Source organism: Balaenoptera ricei, chromosome 3, assembly GCF_028023285.1.
Source record: "Balaenoptera ricei isolate mBalRic1 chromosome 3, mBalRic1.hap2, whole genome shotgun sequence".
NCBI classification, from domain to species: Eukaryota; Metazoa; Chordata; class Mammalia; order Artiodactyla; family Balaenopteridae; genus Balaenoptera; species Balaenoptera ricei.
In genome coordinates this window covers 148,805,017-148,824,777 of record NC_082641.1, presented here as the reverse complement: position 1 = coordinate 148,824,777, position 19,761 = coordinate 148,805,017, and the positions used below count along the sequence as shown (strand labels likewise).

Genomic DNA, 19,761 nt, shown 5'->3' with positions numbered 1-19,761 from the left:
ACGTTATGGGATGAATTATGTCTCCCCCAAACTCATATGCTGACCCCTTCATGTCTCAGAATGTGACTGTATTTGCAGACAGGGCATTTAAAGAGGTGATTAAGCTAAAATGAGGTCATTAGGGTAAGCTCTAATCCAGTATGACTCGTGTCCTGATAAGAGGAGTTTAGGACACAGACATGCAGAAGGACAGTCACATGAACACACAAGGAGAAGGTGGCCATCTGCAAGCCAAGGAGAGAGGCCTCAGAAGAAACCAAAACTGCCAACACCTTGATCTTGGACTTCCAGCTACCGGAACTGTGAGAAAATAAATTTCTACTGTTTAAGCTACCCCATCTATGGTACTTTGTAATGACAGCCCTAGCAAATTAATACACTAGATAACCATTTAAGATTCCTAGGTAAGTCCTTTTTCCATTCCTCTTCTCTGAAAAAATTTCACTTGCTCAAAAGAAGACACCAGATCTTTAAGAGCTTCCTCATCAGAGGCCCTTGGCACTAGAGAAGCTTATTGCTATGAGAGCAAGTAAAAAGGCTTGAACACAGGTCATTCTCTGGAGAGTGTATAAACAGGCTATCTCAGAACTAGGCTTCAGTCTGTGGTGTCTCCCAATCATTCTCACTTGGGCCTCACAAAACTCAAACATTCGGGGAAGCTGAGACACGAAACTTAAATGAAACTTAAAACACGTGTTACCTGATCTAGTAATTCATTAGTGTTCCTTTTACTGTTCAGTCTTGTCCCCCATGTGTTAGCAGCAACCCCCAAACTGGGCAAAGTCTTAGGAAACCTCGCGGTATATGCGCTTTCCTCTTACAGGGCCATGGAGGGTGAATGCTCATAAAGCAGACAGAAGGGAAATCCACCATCAGCCCAACCCACGTGCCAGCTCCTCGGGCTCTGTCTCCAAAGAGGAAACTAGGAAGAGCTGACATCCAGAGACAAGAGAAATGCGGCCAGCAAGGCATGTGCCTGCCAAGTCGTATCTCATATCTAACTTAAACATCACCTCAATGCCCAGTTGAAAGTAATTCCCAGTCAAACGCCATCACATCACCCTGTTTTAATTATCTGCATTGCATGGATTGCCTTCTGAGATCTCTCTTGTTTATTTATTCATTTAATTATTTTCTGAATTCCCCCCATCACACCCTGAGGGCAGGAGCCTATCAGCTTACTCACTGCTGTAACCCCAGATACAGCACAGAGCTTACACACAGTAGGTGCTCATTGGGTAGCTCTTGAATCAGTAAAAGAAGCTAGAGCACCATGACATTCCTTGTCCTGAAATGAAGATTCCCATCATTTCAAGAGAAGTGTCAACCCATTAAGCCAGTCAACCAAGGCTCTCAAGTTCGTTTGCTGTGTGAAGAAGAGGTGGTGGCACAGGCAGAATTCCACAAAGGCAGGATCACATTCTCATTATTATTGAGCGACACAAATTTACTGATGACCTTTCCTGCACGTTTACATCATGAATTGGTTCTCTGCAAAAGGAACCACTGATTGATTCCCTGTCCCTCTCCCTCTTGTGAAACATCTGTCTCTTGGTTTAATCAGGAAGCCCCGTGGGACTCTCCTATTTATCAAGAAAATAAATAGGCTCCTCCTTCTAACTAATAATAGACAAACGGCATTGAGGCACATTTATATATGCCAAGAAAACTTTGTCTAAGCAATTAGGATCTATGATCTTATTCCATGCCTCTAGCCCATTTTTCAGGAAATAACAAACAAAATAAATCAGCTGCGCTCCAATCTAATTGTAACATAACATAAGACATAGAACTTAATGGCCTGTAACTGGAAAATTATTGTGGAGCAAGGTAGGTTAATCCAGCATGTCGGTCACTCTGTAATGCCCAAACCCCTCCCTCGCTCCTCCTCTGTAATCTCTCTTGCTAACACAGGTGACACAGTGAAAAATCTCATAAATGCTCTTCTCCCCAGAGACGCTTGCAGAAAACACCAATATCCTTAGATATCTTAAGATCATACTCTGAACACAACTCGGTGAAAACAGGAGAAGAGAGGGGTTTCTGCTGGAAATGATAACTCTTATCTCCTTCTTTCCACTGTTTCTCCTTTCTAGAACTAAAAAGCCAGTTCACTCTCAGAAATAAATCATCCAAATAGCAACTGGTTTCAACATTTCTGTGTTATGTCTTGCCTGGTGAGTATTGGTATTTAGAAGGATGATCCCAGGGAATCGTAAGATCTTTAGTCATCTATGACTTAATTATGTTCAGAATGCCTAATTTACCAAGGCAGTCAATGTTCTAGGAAGGCCTTTTTTAATCTGATGTATTTTGGAAAGGTTTTTAGACGGCCTGAACCAAAGTCAGGAACTCAAGTTAACCATGAATTAACCAGAAAATCAGAGTAGCTGCTGTACCTAGTTCACCTAGACATTATTGCTGGAAGAGGTTTGTGCTTGTTTACACAGTGCTCTGCGTTGTGTACACATGGGTGAGAAAGATAGGGAGCGAGGAAGAGACAGCAAGGAGGAGGTCCATCTTCCCAATAGCTTCCTTTTACAAAAAGCCCAGAACACAGCTCTGCACCAAGGCCACGCTCCCTCCTGACCACCTGACCAGCCCCCTCTCCAAGATCATGTCTGTGAGTATGGGATGTGGTACAAGAGGACAGTGCACACCTACCGTGAAGACCACCTTCAGGTTGTTGAGCATCTCGATCTCCTTTGGGAAGCCCCTGCTGCCCCATCGCACCAGGTAGTTCTCACTGTGGGAAGAGGAGTGGCAACCCATTACTGCTAGGGGTCTCAGTATTCATAAGGTAAAAATATTCACCGAGCCTCTGCTATGCGCCCAGCACCACGCTGGCAACTGGGGACATGGGAGTGTCTGAGACAGGCTCTCCCCGTCTGTCCCTCCCTCCAGGAGATCACAGTCCCGTCAGGGAGACAGACGTTAGACAAGCAGGGGTAAGGAATTACTAACATTTGGTATTCACAACCTCTTTCCCTCCCCCATCTAGTAAGCAAATTCTAACCCAGCTATCTAATATTTTTGAGGAGCAGCAGCAATCTCTGTAGAGGTGATAAAGAGTGGCAGGAGTGAGAGGGAAAGGATTTTTGTATGTTTTGCTGGGCATTAAGAATGTATTTGTCCTTCCCACCCTATTCCCCTTTCAAGATTGAGTAAAGATTTGAATTATTTTAAATTATCCATTAGATGTCGGACCGTTTCCTTGAAGGAATGTCACACTGTGATGGACCATAGAGGGCCTTAGCCATTATCTGAGATACACTTAAGTAATGATTTAAATGCAGTCGTGGCAACTATTTATATGCAATCATGCTACAAAGAAAAAGTTCAGGGTGTTGTGAGAATGTGTATGAGAAGAACCATGCCTAGCCTGGGTGGTTAGGGAAGTCTTTGCTGAGGATGTGACATGTAAATAAAGTTGGTCAGGAAAAAGAGAGTGGGAAAGGGAAATGTTTCAGGCAAAGCAAACATGCATGCAAAGGCCCTGAGACAGGACGGAGCTTGATGCACCTAAAAAATAGATCCAAGGGGAAAGTGGTAAGAGAAAAATTAGAAAGATAGGCCAGCCCATGTAGGCTTTATAGGCCATTCAGGGATTTTGACTTGATCCTGATAGTAATGAGAACCCACTGACAGGTTTTATGAAGGGCAGTCACACAGTTCTGACATCTGATCATTTATCAATACACATCTTCTAGCAATCATACACACAACCCTGTGTGGTTCATACTAGTCAGTCTAGCTGCATCGGCAAGATCAGGAAATCTAGCGCTTCTTTAACTTAGGAGAAGCTTGGTATAGTTTGCTGAGTTGAGTCATTCAGTTTTCCATGCCATCCGGGAGCATATCGTTGGTTCTAAATAAATGCCTGTTATCTTGAATTAGGATACAAACAAAATAAAACTCAAAAACCAAGTCAGCCCAAAAAAGGCATAATAAGAGAAGTCAGCAAAGTTAAAGGGAATTGCCTTCTTTCTAGAGGTTTGTTCTCTCTGATGCCTTGTTCTTTTCTCTCCACTCACCCCTAGAAGACTATTAAGAGCAGTCTGAGCAAGGTTCAAGGGGGAAATAGAACTTGCAACAAAAAGAACACAGTCCCAGATTAACCAATGGTTAAAATTTAATCAAGTCAAATGTACTTTGTTTTTTTTAGTAAGATCTAAAATTTTTAGTGGAATTTTCAGCAAAATAACCAGGAAGCCTCCAAGGCTCCATCCCCCCCCAAAATTTTTTAAATTATTTTCCATTGGTTATTTCTGGACTGTCATAGTGAAATACCTGGGTATCTCCCAGGACCTTTAATCACATGTAGCATGTCCAGTAGAGAACTAGCCTGCTAGGTCTAAACACTAGGCACCAGCAATTTTCTTCTAGGGGAAATAGAATCATAAATCAGAAAAGCAATTTAGAGGGCTGAGCTGGCCCCATCCATCTTTGCCCAGGAAGACCTGGGTGGTAAATCTGAAGGCCTACCTGGCACCAAGACAGGTAAGACCTCTTCCACATGACACCCTCCTCAGGGGAAGAGGTAGAACCATCCCAACTCTTTCTTGAGCTCCTTTTGGAAATTAGCCTTGCCACTGGCCTGATGCCTGAACTGCTGCTTTTTTGTACTACCAAAATTTATCTTAAGTTTCCCAAACCAAATCTCTGCAGGCATCCATTGGAATCGGACCATCGTTCATTGCAATACTGAAAGGTTGGTCCCAGCCAAATTCTCCCCAGCTCACATCTGGGCCACACTGAGGATGCCCTAACTTGCCTGTGGCTCACTGTATGCACACCCTGGCTAGGGAAGGCAGGAATGGAGAAATTTGGTTTCTTAGGGAAAGAACAGCTACCCAGAGTCAGACCGACTTGGAGAGTGCTTCCAAGTTCCCCTGCCCCTTTCTTGTATCATGCCTCTTCTCTTCTTTCTTTGTTTTCTACTCTTTTTTTCTTTATTCTTTATTCTTTGGGCGGGGGAGGGGGGGTTCTGCCCCTTTGTCCCCTCCTCCTCAGCCCTCACTCTCTGAGGGCTTCCCTGTGTCTCTGGCACTCCCAGAGGCATCATGCAGGCATGCCCCATCGAGCGCATCATTCGGTGTGGCACATCGGGGAACAGAGCTGCCACCTCACTGATCCATTGCCTCCCTCCACAGAGCTGGTTCAGGCCATCCATCACTTAGATGAGCCAGCAGGCCAGGCACCCTTGTCAATTCAGCCATGAGGAATCCTTGTGTTTTCTGAGAGGCAGGGAGTGCTTTCGGGATCTTTGTCACAGGTGCCTTGGGAGCAGCTGACCAGGAACAGCAAGGGGCCTACGACACGCAGACCATCTCAAAGTGGGTTCTAAGGGAGCAGGAACACTTGTTCACAGTGTCTGCTGAGGCCTAGCCAGATGAGCTGGGCTCATTCTTTAAATTAGGGATTTAAGTTTGCTATAAAGAATAGCTTCCCACCGTAACAGTGCTAAGACCCTGGTGAGAACCACTGAGGATATTTGATATAACTCTTTCCTTGGTGACAGACTAAACTGGAAACTAGCTTATTTTTGGAGTCAGATGGACTTGGGTAGACAGCTCAGCCTTGCCATTTATAAATATATGTGCCTTTGAGCAAGTCACCTGACCTCTCTGAGCCTCATTTTCTCACCCAAATCACATGGAGTAATGACGATTATGTGAGCTCATATACAGACCTCAGTTCCGTCTTCTTAGATGGATAGCCCCTCTATGTTTCATAAATGTCTCCAAGAGAGCCATTATTTTCTAAAGTGAATTTTATAATTCAGTAGGAACTGTATGTCATCTCCTTTAATCATCAACACAACCAAGGTAAGAAGATATCATTTTCTCCACAGAAGCAGAAGGATCATGCCCCAGCCCCACTGTACTGCGTTAACTGGGATCTCAAATACAGGACCACGTGTTGGCTCAGAACCCCACTGGAGGGGACAGGCAGAGGTCACCTGGGAGGAAGGATGGACTGAGCCACAAGCAGATGCCAGGGCTGGCAGTGGGGGCCAGAAGTACATCAAAGTTTTTCCTCTGGAGATTCCCAAACGTGTTTTCCCTTCTTCGAGCTGAGGTACCTGGAAGTTCCCTTACTTTTTCCATTTCCAAGAACAATTAATTAAGGTAGTAACAATGATAACCACTGCCACTTGGAGCACCATGTGCCAGGCCCTGTGCTTCCTGTGCTTTTTCTTATTAAAGTCTAAAAGAAATGACCCCGTGAGGTTGACACTTACATTTTGCAAATGGGAAACTCAGGCTTAAGAAAGATTAACAACGTGCCCAAGGTTAAGAAAGAGTAAATGGTGGGGTCACGATGTGAACCCACGCAGATTCCAGAGCCCACACTCTTAGCCTGCTACTGCCATTGAGGACAGGGTGTTTTCACCATTCATTTCTTAACTCTCCTTTTAAAATAGGTATTTTTATTCTATTCAGTGCTACCTGTCTGAATCTTATTTCTGGTTGTCTTCCAGGAATCAAAAAACTGTTTACAAAACCCAATGGTGCAACCATAACCCAACTCTGGGAAAAAAAAAAGTGGTGTACGTAACATTTCCACCTGACTCCCACACCCTAAAAGAAGAAGTTATTTCCACATTCTCAGCTAGACTGTTTCTCTACTGGGTGGGAATTTCTCCACAAGTGATGGTGGAAGGAAAAGGCACTCTGAGCTCTGCCAACTCCAACCTCCTGAATACAGAGAAGTTAGGCAATGTTGAACACTTACCTTATGACCATTTGCTTGTTGGGGTCATAGAGGGACATGAAGAGCTCAGCGTCTTCCCCAATTCTGCACACGAAGTTTCTCACAAAGACATAGAGGCTGTGGGTAGGGGATGAGGAGATCCGGGAATACATTCCATAATCAGGCTGATCTTTTGACTGAGAGGTGGAAGGAAAAGGGAGGAAAATGGAGAAAATTAGCCCAGCACCACTTAGGACAACAGAAAGATGGCCCTGAATATTAAGAATCATGTAAGTTTCAAGACTAAAGATTTCAGCATTATATCCAGGCCTTCCACCAAAAGCTCCTGTTGTCTGAGCCAAGTCACTTTGACTCTCTTGGCCTTGATCTTGGGAAATACCACAAATGACCCAGACTTCCACATAAAGTTTAGTGTCATAAAAAGCACAAACTATAAAAGAAAAAAAATGCTTAAACAGACTTTATCAAAACTAAAAATTTTGCTTTTTTTTTTTTTTTTTTTATAAATTTATTTATTTATTTTTGGCTGTGCTGGGTCTTCGTTTCTGTGCGAGGGCTTTCTCTAGTTGTGGCAAGCGGGGGCCACTCTTCATCGCGGTGCGCGGGCCTCTCACTATCGTGGCCTCTCTTGTTGCGGAGCACAGGCTCCAGACACGCAGGCTCAGTAGTTGTGGCTCACGGGCCCGGTTGCTCCGCGGCATGTGGGATCTTCCCAGACCGGGGCTCGAACCCGTGTCCCCTGCATTGGCAGGCAGATTCTCAACCGCTGCGACACCAGGGAAGCCCAAAATTTTGCTTTTTGAAAGACACATTTAAGAAAATGAAAGGCCAGGTAAACACCGGGAGAAAATTTATTTGCAAAACATGTATCTGATAAAGAATTTGTATCCAGGATATACAAAGAATTCTTACAACTCAATGACAAGAAAATCAACCCAATGAAAGTGGGCAAGGTATTTGAACAAACACTTCACAAAAAAACGATACAAATGGTAAAGGCCAGTAAGCACATGAAGAGATGCTCAAAATCACTAGTCATTCAGGGACATTCAAAACAACAGTGAGATACCACTACACAACCACTAGAATGGCTAAAGTTATAAGACTGACAATATCAAGTGCTAACAAGAATGTAGAGGAACTGGCACTCCCATAGATTGCTGATGGGAATGCAAAATTGTACAGACCTTTTGGGAAATAGTATGTCGGTACCTGAAAAAGTTAAATATGTACTTATCATATGCTCCAACGATTATTATCCAGAAAGAATAAAATCATATGCCCACACAAAGATTTATATGAAAATGTTCATAGTGTTATTAGTTATAATAGTCCTGAATTAGAAATAACCCACATATTCAACAACTGATCAATGATATATACTATTGGCAACTGGTCAATGGTATAGCAACTCAGCAATGAAAAGGAAAAAACATTAATACATACAACAACACGAACTTCAAAAACAGCATGCTGAGTAAAAGAAGTCAAACACAAAAACCATATGGGACTTCCCTGGTGGCGCAGCAGTTAAGAATCCGCCTGCCAATGCAGGGGATGCAGGTTCAAGCCCTGGTCTGGGAATAACCCACATGCCACAGAACAACTAAGCCCGTGCGCCACAACTACTGAGCCCACGTGCCACAACTACTGAAGCCCATGCACCTAGAGCCCGTGCTCCACAACAAGAGAAGCCACCGCAATGAGAAGCCCACGCACCACATCAAAGAATAGCCCCCACCTGCCGGAAATAGAGAAAGCCCACATGCGGCAACAAAGACCCAACGCAGCCAAAAATAAAAAATATATATAAAATAAATAAATAAATTTATAAAAAAAGACATATGATTCCATTTATATTAAATTCTAGAAAAGACAAAATACAGTCACAAAAGGGGCTGCCTGGGGCTTGGGACTGGGGAAGGGGGTTGACTGCAAAGGAACACAAAGAAACTTTTAGGATCATGGAGCTGTTCTATACCTTGATTGAGGTAGAGTCTGCCCAACACTATGTATTAATAAGATCCATTAGACTGTAATTTTAAATGAATTAACTTTATTGTATGAAAATTATATCTCAGTAGAGCTAAAAATAAAGTTGCTTTCAATTAATACACAGTGGATAAAATATTTTTTAAAAATATAAATCAGATTATGTTAACCTTTAAAGATTGTTTCCTTGGAATCTTTTATTGGCTTCTTACCACAGTTGGAATAATATTTTAGCTCTTTCCCGTGACCCTTAGGTCCTCTGAGAACTGGCTCCTGCTAGCTACCTCTCCAAAGCATTGCCTTCACTCTTCCACTGTTCATTATGGCCCATCCATACTGACCTTTCTACTCCTTGAACATTCAGAACTCAGTCCTACCTCGGGGCCTTTGCACTTGCTGATCCCCCTGCATTGAACATCTTGTCCCCAGATCTCCCTAGGCCTGCTGCCTTCACATTATACAAGTGTCATCTCAGATGTCCCTCCTGGGAGAGGCCTTTCCTGATGGTACCTTTTAAAATAGCTCCTGATTCACTCTGATTCACATAACCCTAATTGATGGCTTTTTAGCCATCTGGAATTATTTACTTATTTACTTTTTTAACATTTCTTCTTTTTTCCTCTCTGGAATATAAAAGCTCCGAGAGAATAGGAAACTTGCCTGGCATTAAACCACCTGGGGGTTGGTTGTGGAATGAATCAAGATCCAAGTACAAAAACACAATAAAATGCATGTGGTTACTCATCATCTCAGGTCGTAGGACAGATGTCCCTTTGAATAATATACAGTCTGGTTAATTAGCTTATTATTTTAAGCTTATGATGTGCTAAAGCCTGCTTCATTTGGCCAAGCCTAGTTCACAAAGCTCACCATCTCTTCCTTGATACGCTCTGTGATTTTATCAGTTGCTTCTTCGTGTGCATGGAACAAGCTGATGACGCTGGTATTATCAGGGTCCAAGATATTTCCATCTTCATCTCTGACAATCAGATCAAGCTCAAGGATTCTGAAAAGCAAAAATGTGAGATGATAAATCAAGGGAGGCTGAAACCTGTAGAACGTTGGTGAGAAGTTTCTGCCAGAAAGTTCACCTGATTTCTGAGGATCATAGGCTCCCATAGCACAGCTCTATACAGACAAACTTGCACACAGCTGTGAGTCACACTGATGTAGCTCAGCCTTTCTGGGAGGTACTGTGGTAGTGTGTATTAAGAAAATTTTAATGCATATTTCCTGTGATACTGAACTTAGAAAAACAACCACACTTGAACAAGGATGTGTGTTGCATCAGCAAAGTGTTGAAAAAAACTAAAATGTCGGTGAAAGGGGGAATGGGTAAATAAACTGTCATCTGTAATGGAATTCTATGTAGTCGGGTTTTAAAAATATGATATAGTTTTGATATGTTTAATGATATGTATTAGTGAAGAAAAAATCAAGCATGGAAAGATGCATACAGTGTGTTTTAAGTAAAAAACAAGCAAACAAAGAAACCAAGACAGGTATGTTACCTGGGTGCATGTACAGAGAGAAAGGTATGGACAAAATGCACCAAACTACCAACATGCGTGCCTGTGAGGAGAGGCAGGGCACTGGGACGAGGAGAGGCAGGGCACTGGGACTAGGAGGGGTGGAGGGGTCAAGGGAGAATTTTGCCTTATCTCTATTTGTTTAATGTTTATATAATATAACATAATATAGTATGATATATAATACATATGCAGAGAAGGTACTCATGTACCACTTATTCAATGATACCTTGAAAACAGTGGTTGGGGGAGAAATCTCAGATATATTGCTACCCACAGTTTGTTCTTTAGCTCTGTGACTTCCAGGTCACAAGATTTTCCCTGTTTGGTATTGATTTGTTTCAACTGCATCTGCCATTCTGATTGGCATCAATACTAGCAACAGCAAAATACTCACATAGCACTTGTGATAAGCTGTACCTTAAATTCTTCACACATATTAAGGCATTTAACTCTTGTAACAACGCTGTGAGGGAAGTACTATTAATACCTGCATCTTACAGATGAAGAAAAGACTGAGGATAATTTACTCCAGGTCACATAGCTAGTAAAAAGTAATATGGCATCCTAGTCTGCACTCTTGACCTTTATGGTATACTTTCAAGACAGGAGGCTCTTAGAGGCAGCATTGGGTTGGCGGACGGGGGTTATGTTTGCACAGGTCCTAACCTGAAGCTGCTTTTGCACCTGATGTTGACATGGAGGACCTCAGTTGTCCATACAAAGAGGGGAGGGGGCGGTGGGCTGATGGAGACTCTGAGAGGAACAACGGTGGTCCTGCTTAGGCACCACTACCACCAAGCACCAGACAGGGTCAGGGCAGCAAGGACAGATGAAGGAGACTATGTTTTCATCTCTTATTTGACAATTGGATTGAGAGGCACATCTCTCATGTCATCCAAATGCAAACAGAAGGGAGTCAAAGTTCACCCATTTGTCCACATTCATTAGGAAATTAACTTCCAACTAGATATGACTCATAATGTTGCACAGCCATGCTGCTGGATGGGCGACGCTAAGGGGGAATCAATGTATTCAACTAATGCTGAGCGGAGGCTCTCACGACCCGAGAAAAGACGGAGCATAGCCAATACGTAATTTAATGCTGAGATCTCTCTAGCTCCTTTCTCTTCGAAATTTATCAAAGTGGATTCCGTTCTAAAATGTATGAATAAAACATTCTCCCGGGTCCAGCTGTCTTGGGATTTGAAGGAATTGTTTGAGGATTCCTCACTCCTTGGATACCAAAGAGCTTGTCCATTACCAGTTTCATTTGAAACTTGGAAGCTTTAGTAGACAAGGGGCAGGATTGATGGGATTCCCATGACCCACGATCAGGAGAGGCTTCTTCCCAATAGGACAGCAAACCATTCATTTTGGAGAACTGAGCATTCTGACAGTTTCTCCTTAGGAGGTAGCCCCACTGCTCTCTCTGTTCAAGAAAGTGATAAAATGAACCCAAGACGAGGGCAGGGGAGAAAGTCCTCACTGTATGCCTTTTTCAAAAAAAAAAAAAATTTTAAGGTGAAGAAAACAGAAATGGCTTTTTCTGTGGCTCCCCATCGCTCTCTGGACAAATCCGAACTTTTCCACCTGGCACTCAGGCCCTCGAGATCCCAGCCCCTGTCTACCTTCCTCTCCATATTCATGCTCATCTCTCAGCTCCTCTCAGCTTCTCTCTCTTTCTCTAAAGTTCTTCACCTAATAATTCCTGCCAGTCTTGTGTGATGCAGGGCAGGTGTCACCCCCTGCCCTGTCTCCTCCCACCCTCTTGTGCATGCTTCCTCCTCTCATGAAATGCATGACTTCTTACTCAACTGTCTGTTTACTTCTCTTTCTCTTACTAATCCTCATAGTCCTCAGGAGGCAGGAGAACGCAGTGGTTAAGTGCTTGAACTCTGGAGCCAAGCTACCTGGTTCAAATTCCAGTGCATCTTGGGCAAAATGACCTAATCAGCCTGTGAGCCTCCATTTCCTCATCTAAGAAATAGGGATGATAATAGTACCTGCCTCACAGAGTCGTCGCGAGACTTAACCGAGTTAATGCATGGGAAGTGCTTAAAACTGTACCTGGCAGACAGTAAGCACTCAGAAAGCTATTATTTGTTCTCTTTGCTTGCCTTTTGTTGTTGTTGTTGCATAGAGAGGCTGTATTTTGTAAATGTCTGTGTCCTGAGGGCTTCTCGGGTGCTCGAAAGAAGTTTGATGGCTGAAGGAAGGAATGGAATTTCTGGGGGAAGAAATAGGCTGATTCTGACCAGTCCTCCAAGACTCAGAGTCCTGCTTCCCTGACTCTCACAGCCTGAGGCTGATGGTCCTCATGCTGTTCCTGACACTCTGACCTGAAATCTGGCCTTCTGGTTTTCAGGAAGCTGCCTAACCCATATCAGAGCTCTGAGCCCCCGAGACACCAGGCCTATATTAATTTAAGGTGCCCAAATCTCTCTCACTTCCAGCTGAAGTCGTCAGGGAAGCGAGGCAAGAAACAAGGGGCCCCTTAGCTCAGGGTCTCGGTCTCCGAAGATGTCTCTCACTTCCCCAAAGGCAACTGACTGAAACTGAAAGCACAGTGCTGACCCAGGCGATGCTGTAGAGGGAGGCTGATTTAGGGAGGACCCTCTTTCTCCTTTCACCATCATTCACCTACTGCATGCAGATCCTATGCCCAGTACATAGAAATGAATCTGCCTTAGAGGAGCTCCCAACACAGCATGGGAGACAGGCCAGTAAGGAGGTAATTACTGGCCAGGGTGCTAAGGGCCTGCAAGAGTGCCTAACCCAGCCAGGGGTGGTGGGGGAAAATCAGGGAAGGCTTCCTAAGAGTGGTGACCATTTTTTCCACCCTTGGTCCTTATTGTCAGAAGCCCCCATGAGGAAACATCTGAAGGTCACAGATGCCATTACTGCAAAGCAGCAAAACGCCCTCAATTCCCACGTCCCAGCTGTGACCATGCTCAGCTAAAGATATCACTGTACCAATGGCGGCAACAGCTGCAGAGCAAACCCTTCCTGTCACTTTGGGATGATGAGCATGATAAGCAGATTTGGACTTGCCTGCCAGCTGCCAGCAGGGGAACCAGCAGAGAGACCATACTCCTGGGATGGGAAGCAGCCATAAGTTGGACCCATTGGCTTTCCTCTTTGGATCATCTTCCTAGTGCGTGTGACAAAGGCAAGGAAGCCTGGCTGCTAGGAAAATTTCTTTTTTTATTCCCAATGAATAGGCTCTTTCCACTTCCCCCTCAGGCCCTATGTTCCAGGCTTCTCACCCACTTTGCAGTCTTCTGAACATGCTATGTTTTTTCATGCACTCCCAGCCTCCCTTTTTTTAAAAACCTACTTAACACTTCTTTATCTTTCAAAATTTAGCTCTGGTCACCTCCTCCAGGAAGCCTTCCTTGACTTCCTTCTCCAAATTGAATTAAGAATGCTCTTGCCTCCTAAGCCATCAAAGTTACCACAATACATATCAATAGTTTACTTGTAGCTCACTCTTAACTGGACTGTGGTCCCTTAGTGTACAGGAACTTTTATTTCTGTGGCCTCAAAAAACCTAGCAGGAAATCAGGCCAATCATAAGTGCTCAATACATGTTTGTTGTTGGGATGAATAAACAAATAAGTAGGATGTTTGGAGAGCATTCACATAATCAGGAGGGGGGAGGGCCTTTACAGTTCTCAAATGTTATCCAACTAGTATAATGGTGAGGCCCAGGGGCTCTAGAGCCAGATTGCCTGGTCTAAATGCTGGTTCTGCAATTTACTAGCTATGTGACTTTGGACCTGTTAGTTAACCTCTTTAAGAGCCTCAGCTTCTACATCTGAAAAAATGAGTATACTAAAACTGCATGCCTCATACAGTTGTTATAAAATTAAATAAGAGGGGCTTCCCTGGTAGTGCAGTGGTTAAGAATCCACCTGCCAATGCAGGGAAACGGGTTCGAGCGCTGGTCCAGGAAGATCCCACATGCTGTGGAGCAACTAAGCCCGTGCACCACAACTACTAAGCCAGTGCTCAAGAGGCCGCGAGTCACAGCTACTGAGACCTGCGCACCTGGAGCCTGTGCTCCACAACAAGAGAAGCCACCGCAATGAGAAGCCTGCACACCGCAACAAACCACAACTAGAGAAAGCCACGCACAGCAACAAAGACCCAACGCAGCCAAAAAATAAATAAAATTTTAAAATTAAAAAAAAAAAAAGAAATAAGATGATGGATGTGAAACACAAAGCTAAAGACTGGTGCATAATAAGCTTGGATTAGGCGTTAGTGTTAGTTATAATGTTATTATCATTACTATTATTATTAGTGCATTGTCCTGCCTCAAAATATTGTTTCACACTCTCCTTAACTTCACAGCATTCAAACTAACCAATTTCTGCTTCTTTCCCTTTGAGGAAATGCTTTTGTAACTGTGCATGTGAGTTAGCTGATGGCATGTGGCTTAGATTAATGTAGGATGGGGAAGGGACATTAAGTCTCACATTGGGATTTAAGAGAGAGCTTTGTAAATGCAGGAATAAAATGACAACTAAGCCAAAAGTGAACCAGCATGACTGTGCTCCCCAGCCCCTTGGAAGTAGGTTAAATGAGTGTCCTAAATCTCTAGCCCACTAATAACCACTGCATAAGCAAGCCTCTCTCCGCCTGCATGTCCCTGGGTCCCACGAGGGTGATAGCAAAGGCACACAAGCACGGTCATTGCTAACAGCCTTCTCCCAGATAGAAAGTGGCAAACTCGCATCTAAAAATTAAACCTAGCTTCTCACAGGGAGAAAGGGAAGAAGTGGGGTAGGCGGGGAAAGAACACATCTTTCTGGAGGAGAGAGAGGTTACTTGTTGCCGTAGTCAATTCTGGACGTGACTTTCTGCTTCAGCTCCTTCAGCTCGTCCTTGGGCAAAGTTCCTGAGAGGAGCTGTGACCGCCAGTCCATCAGGTCATACATCATGGACTGCACCTGGAGGAAGCGCTCCTTTCTGCTGGCCTAGGAGCAAGAACGGGAAACACTCGCAGCCACCTGCACCCAAGGTCCTGGGCCTCCATCTGGCAAACCGGGCCAAAGCCAAGCATGCACGTTCAGGGGCCATGGCTCGAGTGCCTCTCCTGGCCCCTACCCAGCTGTGAAGGGATTGGGTGGTGGTCTGAGTCATTGACACGTTTCCTCCCCCAGGGCCACAGGGGTTTCTCAAAAGCAAAAGTAATAATCCCAATCACTTCCTGGTTTAAAAAAAGAGGGGTTATTTCTGACTCTTATCCAAAAAGTTACATGTTGAGTAGGAATGCCATGAACATCTGCTGCAATGCAGGTCTCAGAGGCCAGGCCCTTCAAGGGCTGAGAACCAGGGCCACTGCTCTGGTGCAAAAGGCCTGTTTCTAAGGCAGTGTTCCCCCAAGTGTAACATGCGTACAACCCAAGGGACATGAGATGGTTTTTGGTGGTACAAAGACACATATTAGGGACCCATATGGTGATTCTCCTCTAGTCTCTTCCCATCCTTCTGTTTAAGGGCAAGGGAAAGTTGCAGTTTCATGGCCATATGTCTTTAACCCCTCTCTCACATTTGTTAATTTCTTTTTTTAACAAAAAGAGAGAGAAATTCTTTGGCTCCGAGGTTTTGACAGGTACTACTTGATGACATTGTTTTGTTTTCATGTATTTATTTGAATAATGTTCTAATTGTGCCAAGTGCTTTTGGCTGTGCATTTGGGAAGCACGTGTGAAGTGATAAAAGTATATATACCTATTGGGTCTTTGTCCCCAGTTTCTGGCACAGAGCTCCTAAAACGTTTGGAATTTCCTAAGTGATAGATGTGTCTTTTCTTATTCACAGCGAGCCCCTTTTGACCAGACCTGAGTCTGTGCTAATGAGATGAGTCCTAGAGAGCTTCAAGGATGGGGGCTGGCTGTCAGAGGAACCAACCATGGGGTTAGAGGGTTGGAACTTTCAGCTCCAACCCCCAACCTCCAGGGAGGTTAGAAGGGTTGGAACTTGATTCAATCATTCAATCATGCCTATGTAATGAAATGCGGATAAAAACTCTTGAACAACGAGGTTCAAGTAGCTTCCCAGAAGGTAAACATATTGATGTGCTGGGAGGGTGGCATGCCTTCCCTGGGGAAGGCATGGAAACTCTGTGCCCATCGCTACCCCAGTACCTTCCTCTGTGTCTCTCTTCCGTTGGCTGTTCCTGAGTTGTATCCTTTATAATAAAACTGTAAGAGTAGTACTTTCCTGAGTACTTTCCTGAGTTTTGTGAGTTGTTCTAAGGACACACGGAACCTGAGGTGAGGTTGGAGGGGTGTTGTGGGAGTCCCCGAATTTGTACCAAGTTGGACAGAAGTGTGGGCAGCCTGGGACCTGGGACTTGCAACTGGCATCTGAAGAGAGGGCAGTCGTGTAGAACTGAGCCCTTAAACTCTGGGGAGTCAGTGTTAGAACTGAATCGAACTGAATTATAGGGCATCCAGTTGGTGTTGGAGAGTTGGAGAATTGCTGGAATGACACAGCATGTTGTAAAGTTCCTTATGTAAGTCATTTAAGTTTACTAAAAAGGGAGACAACTTAGGTTTTAAGTAAATACTTCATGGGTGGTATGCAGATATGGTAAGAATCATGAAACTGGAGGTTTTAGGATCACTTTACTAGGGTAAAGGGCATGATGGACTTGCAATTTAAAGATTTCTTAAGGAAAATGCCAAGCTTCCACGGTGCCTGTGTATGTGATGTGTAAAAGGGGTGGTAGAAATAAATAATAAATCACTTTAGCCTCAAGTCTGCTGTTTGCCCCCTAAACTGTCCTAACAACCTTTGGGAAACTTATAGAATGGTAACTGAATATGCCCATTACCATATATTATGAAATATCCACATGGGAGTCAACATTTATGACCATAAAATGTGACTCTACAAACAGAACGTGTGCACCAGCAGGTGTACACGATGCTGTAACAAATATGCAGTAAGCCTTGGTTGACCTTTTCACTCTCAGTTTAATGGTTTTCTTAGCTGCTCACTTTCATTAGGAGTTTTAGACACATCAAAGGAGGATTTTAAATTAGATTTACTTCAATTCAGGGAAAACTCGTATAAAACACGCTCTTTGTTTTTCCAGGGTCAAAGCTCCCTCATAGATCTGAGGACAAAAGTCATTAGTTAATTAATATATGAGAACAGTATTTCTCAACGTGTTATCGGCAGACCACCAAATCAAAATCTCCAAGTTCGTTAAAATGCAGAGCCCCATTGAAGGAAGCTGTATTTTTAATAGCTCTCAAGGTGAGTCTTAAGCATACTCAAGTTTGATGACTTTTTCAGTAGTTTAAAAAAAACAGAAGGATCACACCAGATGCCCATTCACTGTGGCTCTGTCACTAGCTCGCTGTATGGCTTTGAGAAAGTCACCTAACCTCTCTGGGCCTTGATAGCCTCATACTGTTTGCTATACTATGTCAAGGCTAAATTCCATATGTGAACCAAGCCAAAAACTGCAAGAAGCTTCCATCCCAGGGAGCAGGGTTTTGAGTCTCACCACGTAGAGCTGTTTCCAGATGCTGCCCCATTCCCAAAGTGTCGTTGTCACTTCTTGTGCCAGAGGAATTTCTGCAGGAATAATGTTCTCGATATTTCTATTTAAGGTGGGAGAGAAAATGGTGTGAAATTGAGACCCAGGTGCTAACAAGATAAAATGCTGGCAAATTTGCATTAAGCTGCAGCTGGTGAGAGGGGCCTTCCTGGCAGGAGACTAAACCGCCTCTAATATCTACACCAATTACATTATGCAGATGCAAGGGACTTCCTTTTTAATGTCCTCCTTCATTGGGTGGGCCCTCCAAGCTCATTATTCAGGAGTAATCTACCTTAATTCAGTTCAAAGGCAGCTGCCAGGGAAAAGTCTGATTCTCCAAATTTACTAATACCTCCTCAGAATCAGATCTGAACACGAATCAGTTTGCATTAGATCTCCCACCCAGTGAGGGAAAGGAGATAAACACAGCACAGAGAAGACGGATCGGCTGAGCATCCTTCACGTCTGCCAAGTCAGGTTTTCAAAGTCGACAGGACAGTGACATCCATGAGCCACTGGAGGGTCAAGTGCGGGGAAGGATGGCAAATACCTTTTTTTCTCCACTGTCACTTCTTTGATGTGGATAAAGGATTTAGGAAAAATGCCCTGTTGGGGATAAGACAAGACAAGGTGAGATAGCATGACTTGTCCCTACAGAAAAAAACTGACCCCAGGTCTTCATGATTTTTCCAAAAGCTGCTGGCTGGCAAAACCCTCAAACTTTACAGGAATAATCCCAGTGCAAGAGAACAAGTGGTAGGTGCCAAATCTACTCTTTTAGGTCTGGTTCCTCTCCAGTTCTTCAACAGTTGTTCAGGATCCCACAGTAGCCCTAGATCCCAAAGGATGCTCCAGCCCCATGGCGGACACTCACCCTATCAGATGGGCAAGGCTGGAGTGCCTGAAAGACTCACTCTAAGGGAGAAGAGCGCTCTGCCTCCCCCCTCTCCTGCCCGGGACAGCAGCCACCCTTCACAGTCAGGAAAGGTCAGGTCCTGAGGCAACAGTGTCCCTGGTTGCATATGGGTTGCTTTGATTTGAGATCTCTTTCTCTCTGGATTTATTTTATTGTTCATGATGGAAGAAGGAAGAAGCATCTATTATTTCCTTGCTCTATAAGCTTAGCTCTGTTAAGAGAAGTTGATCAATTACTTGGAAATTCCTTCATAAATTCAGCCAGCATGTACACGGGGGACATCCGGTCACTGGGCTAGACACCGTGAGATGTAGGGAGATGAGCAAAGCAGGCACTTGCTCCCATGGAGATGGCGGTGTGCTGTGGGGCTGGGGCAGGGGAACTCCCTGAGGGCGGAGCCTGGACCTGTCCCTTCTGAGTCATGTTGCACACATAGGTGAGGAAATGATGAATGCCCCAAGCAACACTAAAGAAAGGCAGTAGGAGATAATTTCAAATAAAAAATGCACGATTCCACGGGACTCGAAAAATCATATGTGACTGGCATATTAGAAAAAGTTACAGGGAGAAGAGAGCTCTGGAGGTTGACCTTAAAGAATGAGTGAAAGGGGAAGGCACTGAGGCACAGCAGGGAAATCACAGGACACAAGGAGGGAGGAACGGAATCAGTCTGCAGAGGAGCAACAGTGGGAGATGAGTGCCCAGGGGGCTGGCAGGGTCATGTACAGACATCCAATATTGTCCCAAATAAAAACAAATTGACCTCACCTGCAACATTTTGTGCTTTACAAGGTATCCCCGATACCAGTCTGCAAAGAGAAAACAAAGAAACAGGTTTTTCATCTATTCGTACAAGCTCCTTGCTGGGTTTTGTTGTTGCTGTTTGTTTTTCACTGGCAAAGAAACTACTGCGAAGTGCTTTAGACCTTAGGTACAGATCAAAGCCCTAGGATTCAACAGTCTCTTGAATTAGTTGCCAGCATCTCCAAAAAGCATCCACAAATACAGGGATTTCCCATAAAAATGCAAATTTCATCCTT

At 44.1% G+C, this 19,761-nt stretch overlaps 1 protein-coding gene across 1 annotated transcript in view; it reads right to left on the bottom strand.

The window, feature by feature from the left end:
• Nucleotides 1-19,560, bottom strand: part of DOCK2 (dedicator of cytokinesis 2) — a 385,217-nt gene extending 365,657 nt beyond the window's left edge. Inside the window, exons 1-7 of the mRNA XM_059917659.1 lie at nucleotides 19,490-19,560; nucleotides 18,356-18,411; nucleotides 17,770-17,866; nucleotides 15,075-15,223; nucleotides 9,580-9,715; nucleotides 6,739-6,893; nucleotides 2,665-2,746 (exon numbers count right to left, since the gene is read on the bottom strand). Of these exons, the coding sequence (XP_059773642.1) occupies nucleotides 2,665-2,746; nucleotides 6,739-6,893; nucleotides 9,580-9,715; nucleotides 15,075-15,223; nucleotides 17,770-17,866; nucleotides 18,356-18,411; nucleotides 19,490-19,498 (684 nt within the window). The 5' untranslated portion in view covers nucleotides 19,499-19,560. The remainder of the gene's footprint in view (nucleotides 1-2,664; nucleotides 2,747-6,738; nucleotides 6,894-9,579; nucleotides 9,716-15,074; nucleotides 15,224-17,769; nucleotides 17,867-18,355; nucleotides 18,412-19,489) is intronic.
• Nucleotides 19,561-19,761: the final 201 nt, after the last annotated feature.